Source organism: Oxyura jamaicensis, chromosome 1 (genome assembly GCF_011077185.1).
Source record: "Oxyura jamaicensis isolate SHBP4307 breed ruddy duck chromosome 1, BPBGC_Ojam_1.0, whole genome shotgun sequence".
Taxonomy (NCBI): Eukaryota; Metazoa; Chordata; class Aves; order Anseriformes; family Anatidae; genus Oxyura; species Oxyura jamaicensis.
The window spans coordinates 42,381,442-42,400,620 of NC_048893.1; the positions used below are offsets into that span (position 1 = coordinate 42,381,442).

Genomic DNA, 19,179 nt, shown 5'->3' on the forward strand with positions numbered 1-19,179 from the left:
TGGGTTGCTTAGGGCCTTGTCCAGTCCAATTTGTGCATCTCCAAGAGCAGATACTCCATAACTTTTGTCAGTCCCCCTCCCACAAGCCAATGCTGGACCACCCTCACTGATTTCTTTTGACCAGTATTGAATTAAAATCTCACGCGCTGCAACTTGTGTCCTCTGCCACTTGTCTTTTCACTGTACAACTCACGACCAGCCCTGGTGAGTATTAATATCTAACAGGACACAATAAAGAAAAAGTTCACTGTAGTCATGGGAGAGCTTTCGGACATCCAGAACTTCTAGTAGGCAATATGCACGCAGCTTTTTGATGCCTGAAAAATCCATCTGATCCAGACAGGCATCGCTGGAGATTTGTGCACAGGTGAAAGATGGTTTAAAACGTGAGAGAAAAACAAGGAAGAACAGTATTTCACATGGTATATTTATTGCAAACAAACAAAAATGGCACAGTAAGTTTTGGTACTCACCATCTCTCTCGCAATCTCCACAGCTTCCTGCAGCCCATAGAGCCTGCCACAGACCAGGTAGATCCCATTGGCCCAGAGAATACAACCCTCATGGACCCAAAATTCATTGCTGTCAAGAGGTAGTTCAGGAATTTGTAACTCCAGCTCAGTGCCACCTTCTGAAGTGGGCATAGAGGGTTTTGAGTCCAAAGGAGTCTTTTCACCACCACTGCCACCCTCAGTGGTTGCTTTTTTACAAGAAGCTCCCCTTGAAAGTGACCGAGAGGCTCCGCTACAGTCCTCAGAGCGGTGCCGCCTCTTAAAGCGGGGATGAGCAGCTAGGCTTCTTTGTTCCTTCTGTTGTTGCTGTTCCTCCTCCTCTTCCGTGTCTGTCTTGGAACCATTAGAAGCACTTTTGTGCCGTACCTTGACCTTGCTCTGCATTTCTGTGGCCCTCTTTGGAGGCGGGTTCTTGGGCAAGGTGGCTGCGTAATCCTGGGGGTAGAAAGGACCAAAGAGGTCACCCATGTTACGGTAGCTGGCCCATTTGCCACACAGGCAGCAAACCAGATGCCCCAAGACAGAAGACTCTGTTACTACAGGGCCCTGCAGCATGAAAGTTGAGGTGGGCAGCACTTTGCTCTCCACGTTGCTGGGAGGGGGTGTCGAAGACCTCTGTCCTTTCCGGCCTCTCACCAATTTGTTCTGCTCCTCTTCCTCCGCGTTAATGATTGTGCACACAGCGCCTAATTCACACTTGTTTACCACGTGGATGTAAGGGAAAAAGGACTTATTCTTGGAGTCAGTTTTATCTACAGACTGGGTAGCGTATTTAAGCTTGATCTCTGGTTCTTGAGGCTCCACGATCGGAGCAGCCCGCCTAGGCTTCCGCTTCCGCGGCTGTGCCGCAGGTTTTCGCCTCTCCCTCCTCTGCCTCTTCGGCTTTGGCTCACCACCACCTACCCCTTCTGCAGACTGCGGAGGTACAGGTGGGGGCGGCGGGGGTGGCGGCAGTTGTTGCTGCTGTTGCTGCTGCTGCTGTTGTTGCTGCTGCTGCTTCTTCTGCTTGTTCACGCTCCCAATCGGTCTCCCCTTTTTCTTTCCAGAGGGAAAATATCCCTTTGGAGGGAAACCATCGGGCTTGGGCGAAATGTTTGTCACATCTCCGTCTTTTTCCTCAGCCTTTGGGTTTGGTTCAGAAGTAAACACACTGGAAGGGGAAATTGTTTTTGAGTCTGGGAAGGCCAGAGCTCCAGCTCCGCTTACAGATCCATCGGACCTTCCCTGACCGCCCGACTTCTGAGAAGGTGGCGCTGCCGCACTGGATCCTGCTCCTTCTTTACTAACACTGGCAGTTTCGGGGGTCTCTTTCTTGGTTTTATCATCCTCGTTGCTTTGCCACTCTTCTGAGGACCGGGGGAGAGTTATTTCGCTAGCTGTATCCTGGCTCGCTGACCCCACTTGATCTGAAAGCATCTCTCCTTTTCTCTTCTCAGCCTCTGGCCCGTGTCCAGCCACGCTTCCTCCTTCAGGCCCACTCTTAAGGGACAGGATGTCATCGAGAGTGACGGTATCTGCACCACTTTCAGCGCTGTTGGTGGAAACGCTTCTCCTAATATTGGGAGATGTAATTTTTTGAACAATAGCTTCCAGTTTTAATCCTCGCCCCTTTCTTGGGGGCAGTATTTTGGTCTTAGCCGGGCTTGTGAGGGAAACAGCAGGGCAATTCCTGCTCTCAGGACTTGGCAGGTCCTTGAAGGAATCTCCCTTTCCAACTGGCTTGCCAACGTCTTGGCTTTGAGATGAATGGGCATAGGAATTGTAGGTTTTATCAGCTCCTTCTTTTGATGAAGTCATCATTCGCCCTCTGTCTTCACTGCCACTGTTCTTCATATCCTGTGGCTGTCTTTTGGTAGGGATAGGCGAGATGAAAGAACGGACTCTCCTCCTCATAATTAAAGGATTTTGAGGAGACTGGTCTTCCTGGCCAGGGAGCCTGAGCATGGCATTACTAGGCTTGGACAAGTCTGAAGATTCCTCTCGTCTATGCCCATCACTGTCTTGAGGGCAAAATCTTTTTTGGTTGGCTCCTCCTAGAGGGCCGCTGCTCTTGGCAGGTGAAGTTTGCCGAGAGAGGTCCCAACCGGACTCGTGTTGCTGCAACTTCTGGTTACCGTGCTTCAGGTCGGCGCACTTACTCTGACTACCGTCGCTCCCCATAACGCAGCGCCCGGGCTCCTGGCTTCCAGTATCGTGGTAAGAGCTGCCTTGAAGGTACATCATTCCATCCTTGTCATTTTTCAAGGGACTCCTTACTCTGTCCAGAAACTGCTGTTGTCTTGGGCTCTTCCTTGCTCCTTCCTGTCTGTGCTGAGCTGCAGCAATCACACCCTGAGCAGCGCTGCTTGCCCAATCTTTGTATTCTTCTTGCTGTTGCTGGTATATCTGTCTCTTGTAATGATACTGGGAATTTAAACTCTGGCTCGGGTCACCGAAAGCGTGAGGCCTGGCATTTGCGTGATATGCTGCAGCCAAAGATGAGCCTTCTGAATTCTGAGGGTAACCAGAATGCAAGGAACCCCTGTTAACTCTTTCAGATAGTGTCATGTGGGGGTTCATGTGATGCAGATCTGCTCCCGGGCCCCTGCTTCTGCCTGGTGACATTTTCAGCTTATCAGCAAGATCGTGGTATTGAGAAGGTGATTTCCCCCTGCTGCTTCCAGTTCTGCCAGGTGCTCGTCTCATCTGCGTCGACCTGCTCTCCTGCTGAGGAATGTAGTCTGGAGCAGAATCGGAGACTGCAGCTCCAGGGCTAGCATTGCCTCGGAAAGATTCGTGCTTGATGCCAGCAGGATGACAATGGTCTCCTGTCTTTTTATTATTAAGACTAGCTGAGCTCTTTGACTGTTCAAAATCTTCCTCTTTTATTTGCCCACTGTGAGCTTTCATTTTTGTTTCCATGGATACTAAGCCACCGGGGAGTATTACTGACTGGCTTAAGCCAGGGGCAAGACGTTCACTCCTTCCACTTCTGGCCTCCGGACCCATGTGCCCCATGGGGTGAGGACCAGGATCTCTGACAAGCTGCCTTAATGGAGATATGTCACAGATCACTGATCTCCTCTCCGAGAGCGCTCCCCCTTCATGGGCAGAAGACTGGGACTCCACCTCAAACTTTCTAGCAAGAGGGTAATCAGCTAGATTTATCTGTTTCATGTCAGGAGCTGCGCTGCTAGACTTCCTATCCCAGGGACCCCAGTGAGGGCCTTCCAGGAGAGACCCCATGCTTTTATTTAAGAGGCCTCTATTGGTCAATTCATTGGTTTGACTAATTAAGATGTTGGGCCTCATGGCTCCCTCCAAACTCCCGGCCATCCCAGAATGTTCTTGTGCGTTCCTAGAATACCTCCTGTCTGGATGATGGTGGTAACCCTGTAGGACCTCCTGTAGGAGGCTGGGAAACTTCTCATTCCGGCCTTTGCGCTCACTGTGCCCGGGAAAATCCCCTTTTTCTTGGCCAGAAGGATACTGCGGAAAGCCGCCGATATTTCTCTGTATACCTGCCGCTATGTTATCCTTGTAACTGTATCTTAAACTGCCAGGAGATTTGGAAGGTTCTGTTCTCGCAGGAAAGTTTGACCCAACAACTGCGTGGCCAGGCTGGCTGTTCCCCTCTCCATTGTGGTTAGTGTTATCTCCACTTTTGCTCCCTTTGCTTCCTCCTTGAGCTTCTGGCTGTGGCCCTGCGTGCCCAGATTCTTTTGTACCACCACTAGCACTAGCTGGAGCCTGCGTGGCTGTAGAAGCATCATCTTGTGCAGGTTTCTCTTGTCCACCTGACTTTTCTACTCTCCCTGTCATGGCTTCCCGGGAGACAATCACTCCAACCGCCTTTTCGTTCACTTTTGGGGCGTTTTCCACTGCCACTACGGCTTCCTTCCCATCAGGGGAGGCCACATCTTCCCTAGCTGCAGGGCTGGTGCTGAGTTTTGATGGCTCGTTCTGAGAGCCTTGTGCTGGTGAGGAGTTGGATCTCTCTAAGTTACCCCCTTTGTAGGTGGTGTCTGAGCTCGTGCTCTGCCCACTCAGCTGTCTCACCCTTTCCCCATGGTCCTCTGAACTACTGGAACAGCCCCCGTCAAGGGACTCTGCCAGGGGAGACTTGAGCTGCTCCTCTGCCTGGGAGGAGCCTTCTGAGTTTGTGCAGCTATCGGCCTTCTTTGACGAGGATGACCTTTTGGAACTTTTTTTCTGAGGTGCCAAGGCATCCGAAAGCAACATGTGCTGGACTGTGTTGGGCAGATTGGCCACTTGAGAACTCAGAGCACTCAGGCTACTCAGCCCGGGATCTGTGAGCCTTTTCTCCTGCAGTCCTTCCAGCCCAAACCCCTTAAATCCCCCTGCATGAGCATTGGGGCTCGGCATCATAGATGGTGTAGGACTAAGCTGAGGCATCATCTGCAGGATTCGGTTTCTAGAACCCATGGACATGTTGCCTTGCCCGCACTGGAGATTCTCTCCACCCGGCATGAGCGGAGAAGGGGTGGAGCTGCAGCTCGGGGATTGAACCACAGATGCAGCAGGAGATGGGTTAGAGATCGGACTGAAGTTCTGGTGGAATTGCATCGGTGACCTTACAGGAACTTCAGTTTGGCTGTACTGTCCCACTTGACTTTGAAGAGAGAGCTTGGAGGCAGCATTTGAATACTGCATTACGTGCTGAGGCGGGTGCTGTTGCTGCTGCCCCTGCTGCCCACTTTGGGGCAGCTTAGACTGCTCGAAGCCTTTCATCGGTTGCGTCTGAAAGCTGTAGTTTGACTGGGTCCCGTATGCCTGTGCGTTGGAACCCACGGCATGGCCTTCGTACTGCGACCCAGAATTCACGCTGTAGCTTCCATCGTAATTCTGTCCTGACTGGCCAAAACGCTGCGGGGAGGGGAAAGAGGAGGAGGAGGAGGACGAAGGCGGCTGGTAGTGTTGGCTGAACTGACCCACTCGTAACTGGTAGCCAGAAGCAGAGGAAGGCAGGGTAGACGGACGCTGCATCGGCTGCAAGTGCGAGGTGCTAGAGGCAGACTGGCTGGAAGCCTGGGGCAAGGGCTGATGAGACTGATAGATCTGCTGCCTCAGCTGCTGCACCTGCTGCTGCTGACTAGAAGCCTGCTGCTGATACTGGGCACTCCCCGGAGAGAAAGGACCGGTATAGTCCTGCTGATAGTGGGATACGCCCCCGAGGGTTGAATGCTGTGTTTGGAACTGGCCCACATGTCCCTCACTCCCATACTGACTCCCAAAGCTACTCCCTTGAGGGGGGCCATAGCTCTGTACTGGTCCAGAAGGCCTGCGCTGAGGTGGCTGCTGCCCTCCTGACGCCACTGGATCTTTGTTGGCAGCCATATAGTAAAACTCTCCTGCTTCTTTTCTGAAACCTTGGTAGCTCTGATGGCCAGAGCTCTCACCAGGCATTGCTGTCGAGGCTCCTGCTGCTCCACGACGTCCACTGCCGGCGCCTCCTCCAAAGCTCTGGAACATCTGGGCCTGCTGGCGGGGGCTGAACTCTTCCAGTCGGGAGGAACCGTGCACTTCCTGCGGGTAGCTCTGCTGGTTTCCGTGGTAACTACTTTGCTCCCGAAAGGACTGCATGCTGTTCAGCAGCAGAGCGACAGCTCGAAAGCCCTCCTAAAGGGGGAGAAAAAGAAAGAAAAGAAGGTATAGCATCCACATCTCCCAGTCACACCAACCGCGCTGCTCAGTTTCAGTTTTATCCCCTCCGCTTGCCTCTTCCGGTCATTTTAGGGAGTAAAAGTAGCAGGAGGCACTACTTCCCAAGGAAATGCAAGTTTGTAGCCTACCACCAGCTGGGGCACGTTTTCAGCATTAGTATTTCCCTGCAGCCAGTCACTAACGGGGGCTGTTTACACGCAGAGACAAACTTCCAGCAGTATTTTGCTCGGCAAAGGAGAAGAGCGGTCCTCATCCTCCAGCTATTCTCTATGACTAATACTGGGAGTAATCAACTATTTTGCTACCATGTGGAAAGACTTAACAGTAAGAATCATGCAACAGTCTCAAACCACCCTTGGAACAATTTCCAAAGGCCTACCCTTCGCTCAAAGATCTCAATTTCACTTGAGATACAGCTGACTAAGGCTCCACCCAAGATATTCCAGGGAAAAGGGCCTATGGGAACCTGTGGAAAAACTGGCACCAGCATGCTCAAAGACATCTGCTCCTGACTCCTCCAGTGAGGCTTTTAGGTGTAAGCCAACAAAGCATGGCAACAAATATCCTCACCCTCCCCCAACACCTGCTTTGTTTTAAAAGTTGGAAAATCAGAACCAGCCCACTCTACTTGACCAAAGGTGTCTACAATTTCATCCTCAGGACTTCAGCACGATAAATACAATAAAAAGCACAACAAACAAACGATAAAAGCATGTTGTTCCTGAGACCTCGCAGCTTTCCCTTCCTGAAAACGCCCCAGACAAATCCACCTGGAGACACTTTATTTAAGTAAATGCTAAGACAAGACACACACTTTTCCAGGAAACACGACCCTAGCTCCTCAGGTGGGAAGCCCGCTGGAATACTTGCCTCCATTGTATCTTCTCACTGAGTCGTGTTTTGTGCCTGTCACTGCCAACCAAACGGGCTCAGAATTAAAGCCTGGTTTTGCATTTGAAGTTGTGTTCAAGCAGAAGATCACTAAAGAGCTCCAGGAAAACAGGCACACAATTAAGAAGATGCAGGCTGTGTGGGGCATCGTGCCCTTTTTCCTTATGCCTCTCAGGATTTTACTGTTAAGATGCATCTAACATGGAAGCATCTAGCTATACTGTTAGGGAGTTTTGGAAGGGGAACCTGGTTATATTTGGGTTTCTACTTGTGTGCGCAGACTACGGCATACACAAAAGCCCAAACCTCCTCAAAACATGTCTCCACAACCTCTTTCTGATAACTCGGGCATCTTTGTGTCGCAGCCTTCTTTTGGTAGCGCTCTTCTGGTCATCAAGCTGCTCGAACCATTTACTAGAACCAGAAGGGAACTATCAAACCGCGGATACTTCTGATTCTGTCTGGCCCCTTCTAGGAAGTCAGCTTCAAAATATTAGAGGATAAGATTAAAACAGCAACGAAGTGTCACCCTGTAAGAGAGGTCTGGTGTTCTGCTAACTTCCGCTTTTTTGTTTTTTTTTTAAGAATATTGAAGACTACATGAATAACACTTTTCTAAGTGCCACAGTGTGGTGATCTGTCCAGGTTTCTTTTTGGTGGGGGGGGGGGGGGGGGGGAAGCTAGTTTCTCTGAATTATTTTTTTTTTTTTTGTCAGTTTGAAGCTCCTGCCCCCAAAGCAGGAATAGCTAATAGAAGCTTTTTTCTCCCCTTTTGTATAACCAGCTCTTATGGTGAGCAATCAGACAAAAAAACAAAAGCAGGAAAGAAAACCTACACAGAAATAGAAGGAAGTTATCAAACCAAAGGTAAGGGAACGGCTACTGTAAGCGGCAGACGATAGAAAGCAGCTTCTCCAGATAAGCAGTTTGGGGCTCTGCCATCAGCAACACTCCTGCAGTACGGAGACTGCGCGCAGCGTGCTTTGCATCCTCTTCTCATAACAAGATTTCCATCCTCATCACAGGCTCCCACAGAATCTCACACTAGTTTTTGAATGCCACTTCAGTAACGCTTCCTTGGCATAGCCCGAACAAGGTCTCGGGCAGCCTCTTTTGCATTGCATCATGCAAAAGCTTTCATCTTTGATGAAATTCATTCTTCTACAATAACACTAACAAGGGCTGGGAAACCTCCAGCATACCAATGTTAGCGGCGCTAGGAAGCATTCTGAAAACTTCCTCACTATTCAAGAAGTACAATTTTAATTACATTATGGAAAGGAATCAGCACAGGATAGCATATAATAAATTTAAGAGCGATCCAGCAAGGATCGACCCGAGGCATAGATGTGTATCCTCCATTATCTCACGCTATCATAGCATCTAATATTTATTTAGTTCAGAAGATGCAGAACTCAAAACAGTAAGAATGTATGTTATATTCTTTTAAATCTTGGCTTCTTACCCTGACAAATAAATAAAAAATTTTGGTCAGGTGAACTTAAATCACTGATGCCCTAAGCAAATGCTCCGTTTTCCCTTCTTCTTTAGCACAATGCTTCTTTTGAGTATCTCGTCAGGAACTTAACTAACACCACCAGCAGAACAGCAGAAAAAAAAAAGGAAGAAGGCATTTCATTAATAACAGGAATAAGAAAAGATGGGAGGTGCTTCACTCCATTTCATCATTGGTAACTTAAGACCTATAGCACATTTCCTGTCATTAACGTACTATAAATACAGGACTATTACAATTACTATTGTAATCATCTTTCTTAATAGTAACAGCACGGCAAAGCGCTCAGATCTAAGTGCTGTCTTCTCAGCAAAACCACCAAGGATAATTCCATAGGCAAGCTCTGTTAATAAAATACATTCAGGAAGAAGAAGAGGCCTTCAAAGCCTACCTAAATCCACAGGAAAATATATATATACACACATTTATTTGATTAAGATTTTGCCAGCAGCGCAAACAGAACATATTTTCAGCTGGTACATAGCCCTCCACATGCAGGAACTCCAGAGAATGATGCACCAACTGCTGACTGAAGGCTACATCACAGCCAGAATCCAGCACGGTGGTACACATCCGTGATTTCATCCCCAGCAGAAGGGTGAAATCCCACCTTCAAAAAAGCGCTCCACCAACAGCCACAAATTGCACGCATTTACAGCGCCTACCAACACACGCCACTGAAACATCCAAGCTGCCTGCCTTTACTCAATGGCAAGGAAAAGGTTCTGGCACAGCTTTCACTACTCCAGCATCACACCTACACTCTCACTGCAGGTGCGTGCAGCTTACCAACAAAGCCTCGTAATTCTCCTCTAGTATTTATAGCCTGTAGCTTTACAACCACCTAAGCAGATCCACCCAGAAACTACAGACTACATTCACTAGGCTAAGCTGTTGCACTCTGCTCCAATGGTTTTGTTTCTTCCCAAGTATCCCAGTAACCAAAATTTTTTGTCTTCAACATGGTAGGAACGAAGGAACCGTATAAGAATCTCTTGTGGCTGATAAAGAAATAGCCTCAGTTATGAAATCTGAGTTACGTGAACTTATTTCTAAGCACATCTACAATGCAGATTTTGTTTCTGCTTTAATCATCTGAAACACCTTTGCAGAACAGATTTGTTAATGTGGGAGTTCCCAAAAACATGGAGCTACCGTATTCTGATCCCACCACGAGCAGGATTATCAAGTGGCAGTCAACAGCATGTGAACAGCTTTGTGATTCCTGCATGTCTGAGACTGCCCGACCACTGACAGTTAGTGGGGTCCCATCGGTCCTCCCCCACCAAGGTTACCATGTGAAATTATTTTCTACAACCTGTGCTAGGTTTTTAAAATCCATGTAGATCAATTTTTTTTGTCCCGATTACTGAAGACTGAACAGATACTGGACAGCTGCCCAGATTTTCCCACATAACACCGATGCCAGCACTACAGACAGACAGCTCAAAATGAGTGAACTAAACAGCAAAATACTTCGGGGCTATGCTTAATTCTTAACAATAAGCCTATCTATAAAAGAACTAACCGAATGAGCATCGCTGTAGTGGGTTTACGTGGCAAGGTTCTGGTAGCAGGGGGCCATAGGGGTGGCTGCTGTGAGAAGGATCTAGAAGCTGCCCCGTGTTTGGTAATGGCCCCACTGCTGACCAGAGCTGAGCCATTAAGTGATGTTGCTTTGCACCTCTGTGAGAGCAGATTTAACACATGGGAAAAAAACGCTGTGCCACACAGCAGCTGGGAGAGTGAGAGGAGTGAGGAACAGCCTTGCAGGCACCAAGGTCAGTGAAGAAGGAGGGGGAGAGGTGCTCCAGGTGCCAGAGCAGAAGTCCCCTGCGGCCTGTGGTGAGGACCATGGTGAAGCAGGCTGTCCCCCTGCAGCCCATGGAGTACCACGGTGGAGCTGGGTTCCACGCTGCTGCCCGTGGGGCAGACCACGGTGGAGCAGGTGGACCTGCACCGATGGAGACTGTGGCCTGTGGAAGACCTCTGCCGGAGCAGATTCCAGGCTGGACCTGTAGGTCATGGAGAGGAGACCACGCAGGAGCAGGTGACCTGGCAGGAGCTGCTGCCCGTGGGGGACCCAGGTTGGAGCAGTTTGCTCCCGAGGGATGGACCCCGTGGTACGGACCCATATCTGGAGCAGTTCTTGAAGAGCTGCTGCCTGTGGGAAGCCCACGCTGGATCAGTTCAGCAAGGACTGCAACCCGTGGGAGGGACCCTACAGCAGTGACCGAGAAGGAGCGGTGGCGAAGAAGCGCTATAGACTGACCATAACCCCCAGTCCCCCGTTCCCCTGCGCCGCATAGGGGGAGGAGGTGGAGGAGGGTGGATGGGGGGGAAGGTGTTTCTCATTTCTTTCCTTTGCTTCTCACTTCTCTAACTTGTTAGTAATAGGCAGTAAATCTTACTATCTCCCTATGCTGAGTCTGTTTTACCCGTCATGATAATTACTGCGCGATCTCCTTGTCCTCATCTCAACCCTTGAGCCCCTTTCATTGTATTTTCTCCCCGTTCCTCTTTGAGGAGGGGGAGTGAGAGAGCGGTTGTGGTAGAGCTCGGCCACCCACCCGAATAAAACCACCACAATCGCCTCATTCTGTAGGAGGTAAGCGAGGTCTTTCTGCTTCGTTAAATTTTCTCTAGCTTTGGGTTGTCGACTGCGACCCATCTGTGCAGAGAAGTCTCAGGAAGCAGCCAAACGCAATGTATTTTCATTGATCTGTCAACCTCTCTTCCTAGCATGATGATCAGAAAAGAAAGTGTAGTTGCAGACAAGTGACAAACATTAAGATGCATTTCCCATAGTCCTAACGCTAACAATTGTGTGTTGTTTTTAAATGGGACACATCCAGGCTTCTAATTAAAACAGACTTATTCTCTAAATACTGTGCAACTAAGAGAGCATAGATGCATCTCCACAACCATTTCTAGTCACCACCTGTACGAACCAAGACAGTTTTTGTCCTTCCTTCCTTACTCCATCTTCTTAAAGTTGCAGACCGTACCCTCAACCACAGGTCCCAGCCATTCCAGAACTTCAGCACAAGCACCTCAGCAGCATCATTTGTAACCGCAAATCCCCAGGATCCGAATTAAGCATAAAATAAAATGAAAATAGATGTCCACATACTCAGGATCAGTCAAGGCCAAGTTGCTAAGCCTCGTTTCTGCAGGTACTCAGCTATAACCCACACCGCTGAGCAATGGCTAGGAAAAACATTCCCTCGTGCACTGCCTTCAAAAGGCAACTCAGCTCCGACACAACCAAGTGAACTGAAGGATCCAACCTAACGCTACATTTAACAAATTAACAGACTCATTTCTCCTGCATTTGATGCCTTTTTAAACGCAAAAAGGTAGTTTGAGCTTTCAGCATTAGGTGTGACGTGAAATGACACTGAGGTGGCCAGCACTCCAAGAGGTCAGCAGCTTGTCCGAGCAGTAGCATTCATAGCTCACGTCTTTCAAAAAAGTTGTGGTCAGCCTGAGCTGCAAGACAGATTTTCTTCATACCTTTCTATGAATCTGTTTCGGATCATGCCCCGTTAAAAAGCTGTTTTTGTATCCTACATATGAACAGAACAGTCTAACACATAGCAAACTCCTATCGTCTCGTTCACCACTGCACTGCTTCCGGAGAACACTGTAGTCAGACCTGACGCTAACCAAGGCATGGCAATTCATTCTAGCAAAGAAGCTTCACTGCACCACCCCAAGTTTAAACAGGACACAATTCAGTTTCATAGAGAGCAGCAGAAAGTAGTGAGGCAGCTAGAGTATTTACTTCAAGCCATCTTCAAAAGTATGTAGAAACTGAAGCTTAAACTAGAATATTTAGTGAGGTTACTGAAATCTGAATTTTATGTTCTAAAAGGAATCACAATTAACACCTTAAATACACACAGATGTTGCTATTATAAATGCTTACACTTCTAATAAAAACCCAAGTCCGCAGTGTCTTGCCAATAGGTGCCAACACCAGTAACAGAAAAACTGCATTTTGTTCTGCCCAACGCAAACTTCAAAGGGTTCCTCAACTAAGTTGGACAACTGGATTCTAGTTTCCATCAGCTCAGAGTCACTATGCCTTCTTTACAAAAATATCTGCACAGATTTTTTTTTTAAAGTCAGTATATGTAAGTTTAAATCCAAACAATTCAGCAAATGTTTCGCACAGAGCGGGTGAAGAACAGCTGAGCGTGGCAGAAGGAACACAGCGAGCTCTGTCAGTCGAGAGAGGGGCATGCTCTGGGGATTATTGTGCTAGGTAAGATCTAGATTCACTTCTTATTTCAGATATTTCCCTAAGTGGCCACCAAAAAAAAAAAAAAAAAAAGCTAAGCCTGAGTCATTGCATCTTCCTATCTCACAGGGGAGATGTGACCAGACATACAAGAACCTGGAGCGTCCGGCTGCTATAGTAAAAGGCACCATATCAACAAACAAAGCGAATCAGAATCTTGCTGTGGCTGTTATTTGACAGTGGTGGTTTTTTTTCCCCCCCAAAACATTTCCCCCCATTTCTTTTTAAACATACTGATAGCACCAAATTAAAATATCCACAGAGGTTTTTTTTTATGCATTTGCAAGTCTTCCTTCCTCACTGTCTACGTGACCAGAACTAAAAGACTAGCTCCAGTTCAGCTCCGCGCTTTGATGGAAGCGTGCTGTTAAATTTGTATGCCGAAACATGATGAAAGGAACAACTTGACAAGAACAACATTTTGTTGTAAGCTAGTATTTAAATTGTGACGCTGTGAGAACGCACGTTTTGAGGAATGTTAACTAATGATCAGGGTTTAGCAGAATTTTACCTGATTTTATGTATTTGAACTTATTACTACGTTATTGGATCCTGGTCTAAATCAAGAGCACGGATGCACTTAAATAGCTTCTGAAAACCCACCGACTGCTGAAAGTTATCCAGCTAAATTTTTTAACAGCCACTGTCAGGAAGAAGCTATACAAGTTAGTCAGATTCCAGTTTATGTTGCAGATTAAAACAATTCCAGTTTCACATGCAGGGTCCATTCCCCATGCACCTGATGAGGAGGTCCAACCTCCTTCACGGTGCTAAGGTCGCAAGGCAGACCAGGGAACTGATACGGTCAAGAAGCATTTTTGCAAGGGAAAAAAGCCATTTCTGAGCTGACAGACCCACTCCCTGTATCGGCACACAAACATCTGTACCCGCAAAACGGACACAGCAGGGACTGCTCAAGTGCCACGGCTACTGAAGTGCACTTGAAATCAGAAGTTCGTATTTAAAAGGCTCTTCATCTTGACAGTCAAACAAATTCTCATTTTGATGGTGGGTAAAGGACCCTGAATCCTCAGCTCCTCCTTTCGTTCCTCCCAACTGACTGTACATTCCTAAGGCAATTCACTTGTTCTCCCAAAAGTTTTGGCACTTCATAACTTGCCTCACACTGAAAATTCACCTGCATCCGTATCGCCAATGTCTCCACACAAACATCCCGCTGGCTTCTGCAACACACCAAGAGCTGAGCGACCAGTCCAAGGGCAGCTCCTCTACTGCTCTTTAGCTCCAAATACCTCCAAATACCTGAGGGGTGGGAGACAGAAGGACGTAGCCAACCTCTTCTCAGTGGTTTGTGAGGACAGGACGAGGGGCAACGGCCGCAAGACAGAGCACAGGAAGTTCCGCACCAACATGGCAAAGAACTTCTTCACGGTGAGGGTGACGGAGCACTGGAACAGGCTGCCCAGGGAGGTTGTGGAGTCTCCTTCTCTGGAGATATTCAAGGCCCGTCTGGACGCCTACCTGGGCAGCCTGCTCTGAGGAACCTGCTTTGGCAGGGGGGTCAGACCCGATGATCTTTCGAGGTCCCTTCCAACCCCTACAACTCTGTGATTCCTCACATGTGAGGGACAGGACATTCAGCAACGGCACCACAACTCTCACCTCACCTTGCAGTTACAAAAATTAAGGCAGAGAGAAGGAGAAGTCAATTAATTGCAAGAGGGGAGCAGACAAGGGTGAGAAGGGCTGCCAGATAGAAACTCCGTCTGTCCAAGCTCCCACTTGCATTGCAGAAATGAATCCAGTATCACAAATATTCAGAACTACACAGCAGTTATAAAAAAATCTAGCACATTATTTTTAATTAACTTTTTATAAATTGTTCATACTGAGTAGCAGCCCCGCCTTTAAAGTCCTAAATGCATTTTCTCTTCAAATTATGACAAGTTGCTAAGATGAATGCAGAGGTCACACATTAAATATTTAAGCAGCAATACGTGTTTTTTTCTATTCCAAGCAGTCCACACAATCAAGCCTTTTCATTCTGTGCTACGATGCCTGGTGCAATGAGCCTGTAACTAAGACTCCTGGGAACTCCTCAAGGCAAATGAAGTAAATTAACACGAAATCTCTATCAGTTATGTGCAACTTCATTACAATACAGGTTACACGCCGTATGCAAGAATTAAATGCACTGATTAGGATAAATCCATTGCTGAGGACCATACAACCCAGTTACATCACATGCAAAACCGACAAAATCAGACAGAGATACAACCTTGATCTACTTAAACAGTTACCATCCTGCTGCAGAAAGGCTGTACTCAAATTTATCTCCTCCAAACTTCTTGCCAATAATCTTTATTCCTTTAAGATACCACGAGAAGTTTAGCTATGCACTGTGCCACTTGCAAGTTTCGCTACCAAGGTTATCAGTCCTCCTCTCAAGCCAGTACTTTATTCCTCTGAAGCGACAAAGATTTAGGAGTCATTTGGGTGTGCAAAGCCTGCAAACATTCCTGCTATGGAAGACTTGAACCGACAGTTAAATACATCCAATGCTTACTGATGGAACACAAGGGGGGGAATTATTATTATTATTATTATTTTTTTCAGATTACCCATCTTCTTGAGCCATCCTCACTGTGGTTTGCTGGCACACCCAACTGACAGCTGACGAAGAGGAGGCAGCACGCTGTAGTGTTGGAGCAAACAGGTAATAATAATTCCTTCAGTTCACATTTTTTAAAGTCCCGTATCGCTAAGCCTTAGCCTAAAGCACTGCAGTTGGTTCACTCTCACCACCTTCCCCATGGAGTCAAGGAAAGTCCTCCAGAAGGTCTCTTTCCATGTCTATTTCGTAAGTATTAGGTGATTAAACTCCCAGTGCCTGAAGTGCTATGGTATAAACGGAGGCCATAGCAGTCAAGAAACAAGACACTGCATCCCGCTACCTCCAACTGCAGATACTTAACCCCGTGCTCCTAAGCTCTGCTGCTGTGGCCAAAGGCAGTGAATACCAACAGCAGTCAGACCACACCACACCAAAATTAATTGCTACGAGCATAAGCACTTCACAGAAGCAAGGAAACTAAAACTGCAGATCTTCCCACAAGCGGGGTGTAAAGCTTTCTCCTCCCCAGCAGATTTCAGTATCACCGCAGTGAAACTGCTGAGCAGCACCTGAAACTGTTGATGGAAACACAGTCTTGCTAAGCTGATGGCGTACATGCAGTGGAAGCTTCATCCATCTCCTAGCCCACAGCATGTATCCTGAAGAAAGCCAGTGAATTATAAAGAAGTTAACAGTTGAAGGCAAAGAAGTGAGATGAATTCTGCATGGAAAAGAACAAAGGCTACTATAAATATGAATTAGCAGAGGATAACAAAGATGCTGCACTCTGAGCATATTTTTTGTAAATGCTAGAGTTAAGATTTCAAAGTAAGACAGAGGGAGCTGCAGCTGGTCCACTACTCTGAGAATCAGCCCCATCATTTTGTTACTTTTGGGTCCCCGCAGTCATTCAGCCTGTACCTCAGGGAGAACATGGTGGAAAAAAATGAACAACCACCACCACCAGCACCGAAAGCTACTATTTCTTTCTCCATCCTGCCTCCCCTCAAGAGGCTAAATAAAGACAGACAATTTCCATAAATCACGCATGATGGGTTATATATAATCACTCCACAATGCTCACGTAGCTGTAGAGGTCTGTTAAAAGAACACGAAGATGAGATGGCATTTCCTCCCTTGCTTTAAAACATCCAAACAGACAGTGAAAAAAAAACAAAAAGGCTGCTACCTTGTTTAAGCTAGAAAGATGACGATGAAAAGTAGACATTAGCTTTTGCCTTCAGAGTTGCTCTGATTTAATTCTTTGTGTCTTGTGAACTAACTGGGCAGAAGGATCTTACTCCTTGCTCGTTTCAGACTGGCAACGTACACATCGATCTAGTCAGGACAATCTTGTGAGTAAACACAGGCTAACGAAGTCTTTATCCAAAGAACTGTGGTTTACAAGCAGGGAAGTTTATTTCTTAACTCCTCTCCTGCCTTCCTTGAGGAACTTCCTGACCTTGTTTCTTACTGAGCTGAGATGCACTTTCGCCATGAGCCTGATCCAACTTCACTGAAGTCATTGCATCCTTTTCCACCAACTTCATCAAGTTTTTGATTAGGCTGTAGGAGATGCACGTAGTTAACCTCACTTCCCCTTGCCTCTTTCAGCAGTGAGTACGAGCAACCAACCCTTCATAAACTCCATTACACGTGCACACAACTTTCCACAAACGCCACCTTTCAAACATACAGAAAATTTTAATTCCAAGACCAAAAAAAAAAAAACAACAACAGCAAGGAAACAAATAAAATGGACACCCGACAAGTCAAGCTTGTCCATTTTTAACTGCATGATACCATCATTCAAACCACCTGCAGTCAACTGAGCAATTCCCAAGAGATCAGTTTCGCCTCTGATGACTGGGATACAAGAAGCAGAGGCAGGTGCAAGATGCTGAACAGAAGAGCACCCCGCAGCAAAAGGGGAAGAGACCAGACAGCAGGACTCACCAGCCCGCTCCCCAAACTGCGGCAAACACCATGCTGACTCAAGTCAGCAAGGCAGGGACAGACACAGAAATAGAGAGAAATCCAGAAAGCCACGCTGCAGCAGGCCTCCCTGGGTCATCACCAACCAAAGCCAGTCCCCCAGCAGAGCAGGCAAACCAAATGACCCGCGATTCCACATCGGCCTGTTCTGTGCGGTTGGAGAGCTAGCTCTCTTTGTGCGCTCCGGGTAAAGGAGAGGCTGAGGAAAGCAAAGAATGTTCCTCTGTTCACATATGTTGACTTTGAGGAAGGTGCAAGGATGGCACAGTTGAGTTTTCCCTCCACACAAAACACGCAGCGCCGCTCCCTTGGGACACAACCCACTACCACCCTCTGTATCAGGGCTCGGCTCCTTTATTTTCCGCCTGCTAAGCGTCTATCACGCTTTTCAAGACCTATCTAAAAGAATATTTTTACGCCCAGTAGGGACAGTGTACATGGGCAGGATGAAGAACACTGGGAAGTCTGATAAATGCCATGTTTCGTGCAAATACGTTGGAGAACAGGGAGATGGGAAGCTTCCCCACCACCACACACATGAAGAGAGACAGAAGGAAATGAGGGACAAACCAAAAAGAAAGAGTCTGGATGAGAAACAGAAGTTAACCGAACACTGATCACACATCACTCACTGCATGCTAAGGCAGCCATCCAGCAACCACACTGATAGCAATCACAGACACTGCTCCCACTGTCCCAGGATTTTTACTCCTAGGAAGCTTTGTTGGACAAATCTCATGGACGTTCAAGTTTATCTCGTTACTTGAACAGAGGAATCTGCAAACCGCAGGTACTGAACCGCAAGCCAGTTACCAGTACCTCACTGCAGCATCCACTGGTTACCCCTAAAGTTCGGGAAGGCGTGAAGCACCCGTTCAGCTTTCAGCTTTTAAGCCCTGGGTATGTTTTTCCCAGTTTACAGCACATATGCTTTACAGGAAAAGCATGCGAACAATGCTCCCAATAAAGCGCATGAAAGCTTCTAACCAAGTAGGTCCCTGAGCACTTCCCAGCTGAGCACGGAGCTCTTATCAGAGCTCATCTGAGGGCTCTGTTTATGACTTGAAATTTACTAGCAATTAGATGACTGAGTTCAGACCAGTAAAATCCTCCAAAATAAATCACCCTATTCTAGCATGAAATGCAGTCATTCCACATGCAGATATTAGGATGAACACACACATGCTGTGTGCTTACAAAGAGGAGGAAAAGTCATTTTCCTTGCATTTGTGTTACTTGTTGCATCACAACGCAGGCAAGAAATACTGGGTTTCTCAAATTGAGAACAGACCAAAGTCCCAAAGGGACTTCAAATCGGGGCGCTCAGACAGGAACCCTGTTTTTTCCAGTAGTATCACCAGCTACAAGCACCAGGGTAAAAATAGGAAACACAAAGAGCATCGGGAAAGCCTGCGCATATTCATTGTCACCGGGTCAATCCGGCACGAGGATGTGAACTGTACTGCAACATAAATGCTTTGCTGCATCCAGTTAAAAATCAAAGTTTGAATGCTTGTGCTGTTTTGTTCATAAGTGAAGCTCAAACGAGTTCAAGAATTGGTAATTTTTTTTCTTCCAACGGCAAACAGGCAGCATCTTACAGACCATAGAACATCCTGAACTGACCTTACCCTCCAACAGGGCTAAGCAGAATCGGCTTATGATTACGGGTCAGCTTCAACTTTTGAGTCTTTGGTTTTGGCTTCCCTTTTTTTTTTTT

General features: G+C 47.3%; 1 protein-coding gene across 3 annotated transcripts in view; it reads right to left on the bottom strand.

Moving 5' to 3' along the window:
• Positions 1-19,179, bottom strand: part of TCF20 (transcription factor 20) — a 59,339-nt gene that overhangs the window by 37,036 nt on the left and 3,124 nt on the right. For all 3 annotated transcript variants that reach the window (XM_035335228.1, XM_035335220.1, XM_035335210.1), the window contains exon 2: positions 474-6,131. In XM_035335228.1, the coding sequence (XP_035191119.1) occupies positions 474-6,095 (5,622 nt within the window). In that variant the 5' untranslated portion in view covers positions 6,096-6,131. The remainder of the gene's footprint in view (positions 1-473; positions 6,132-19,179) is intronic.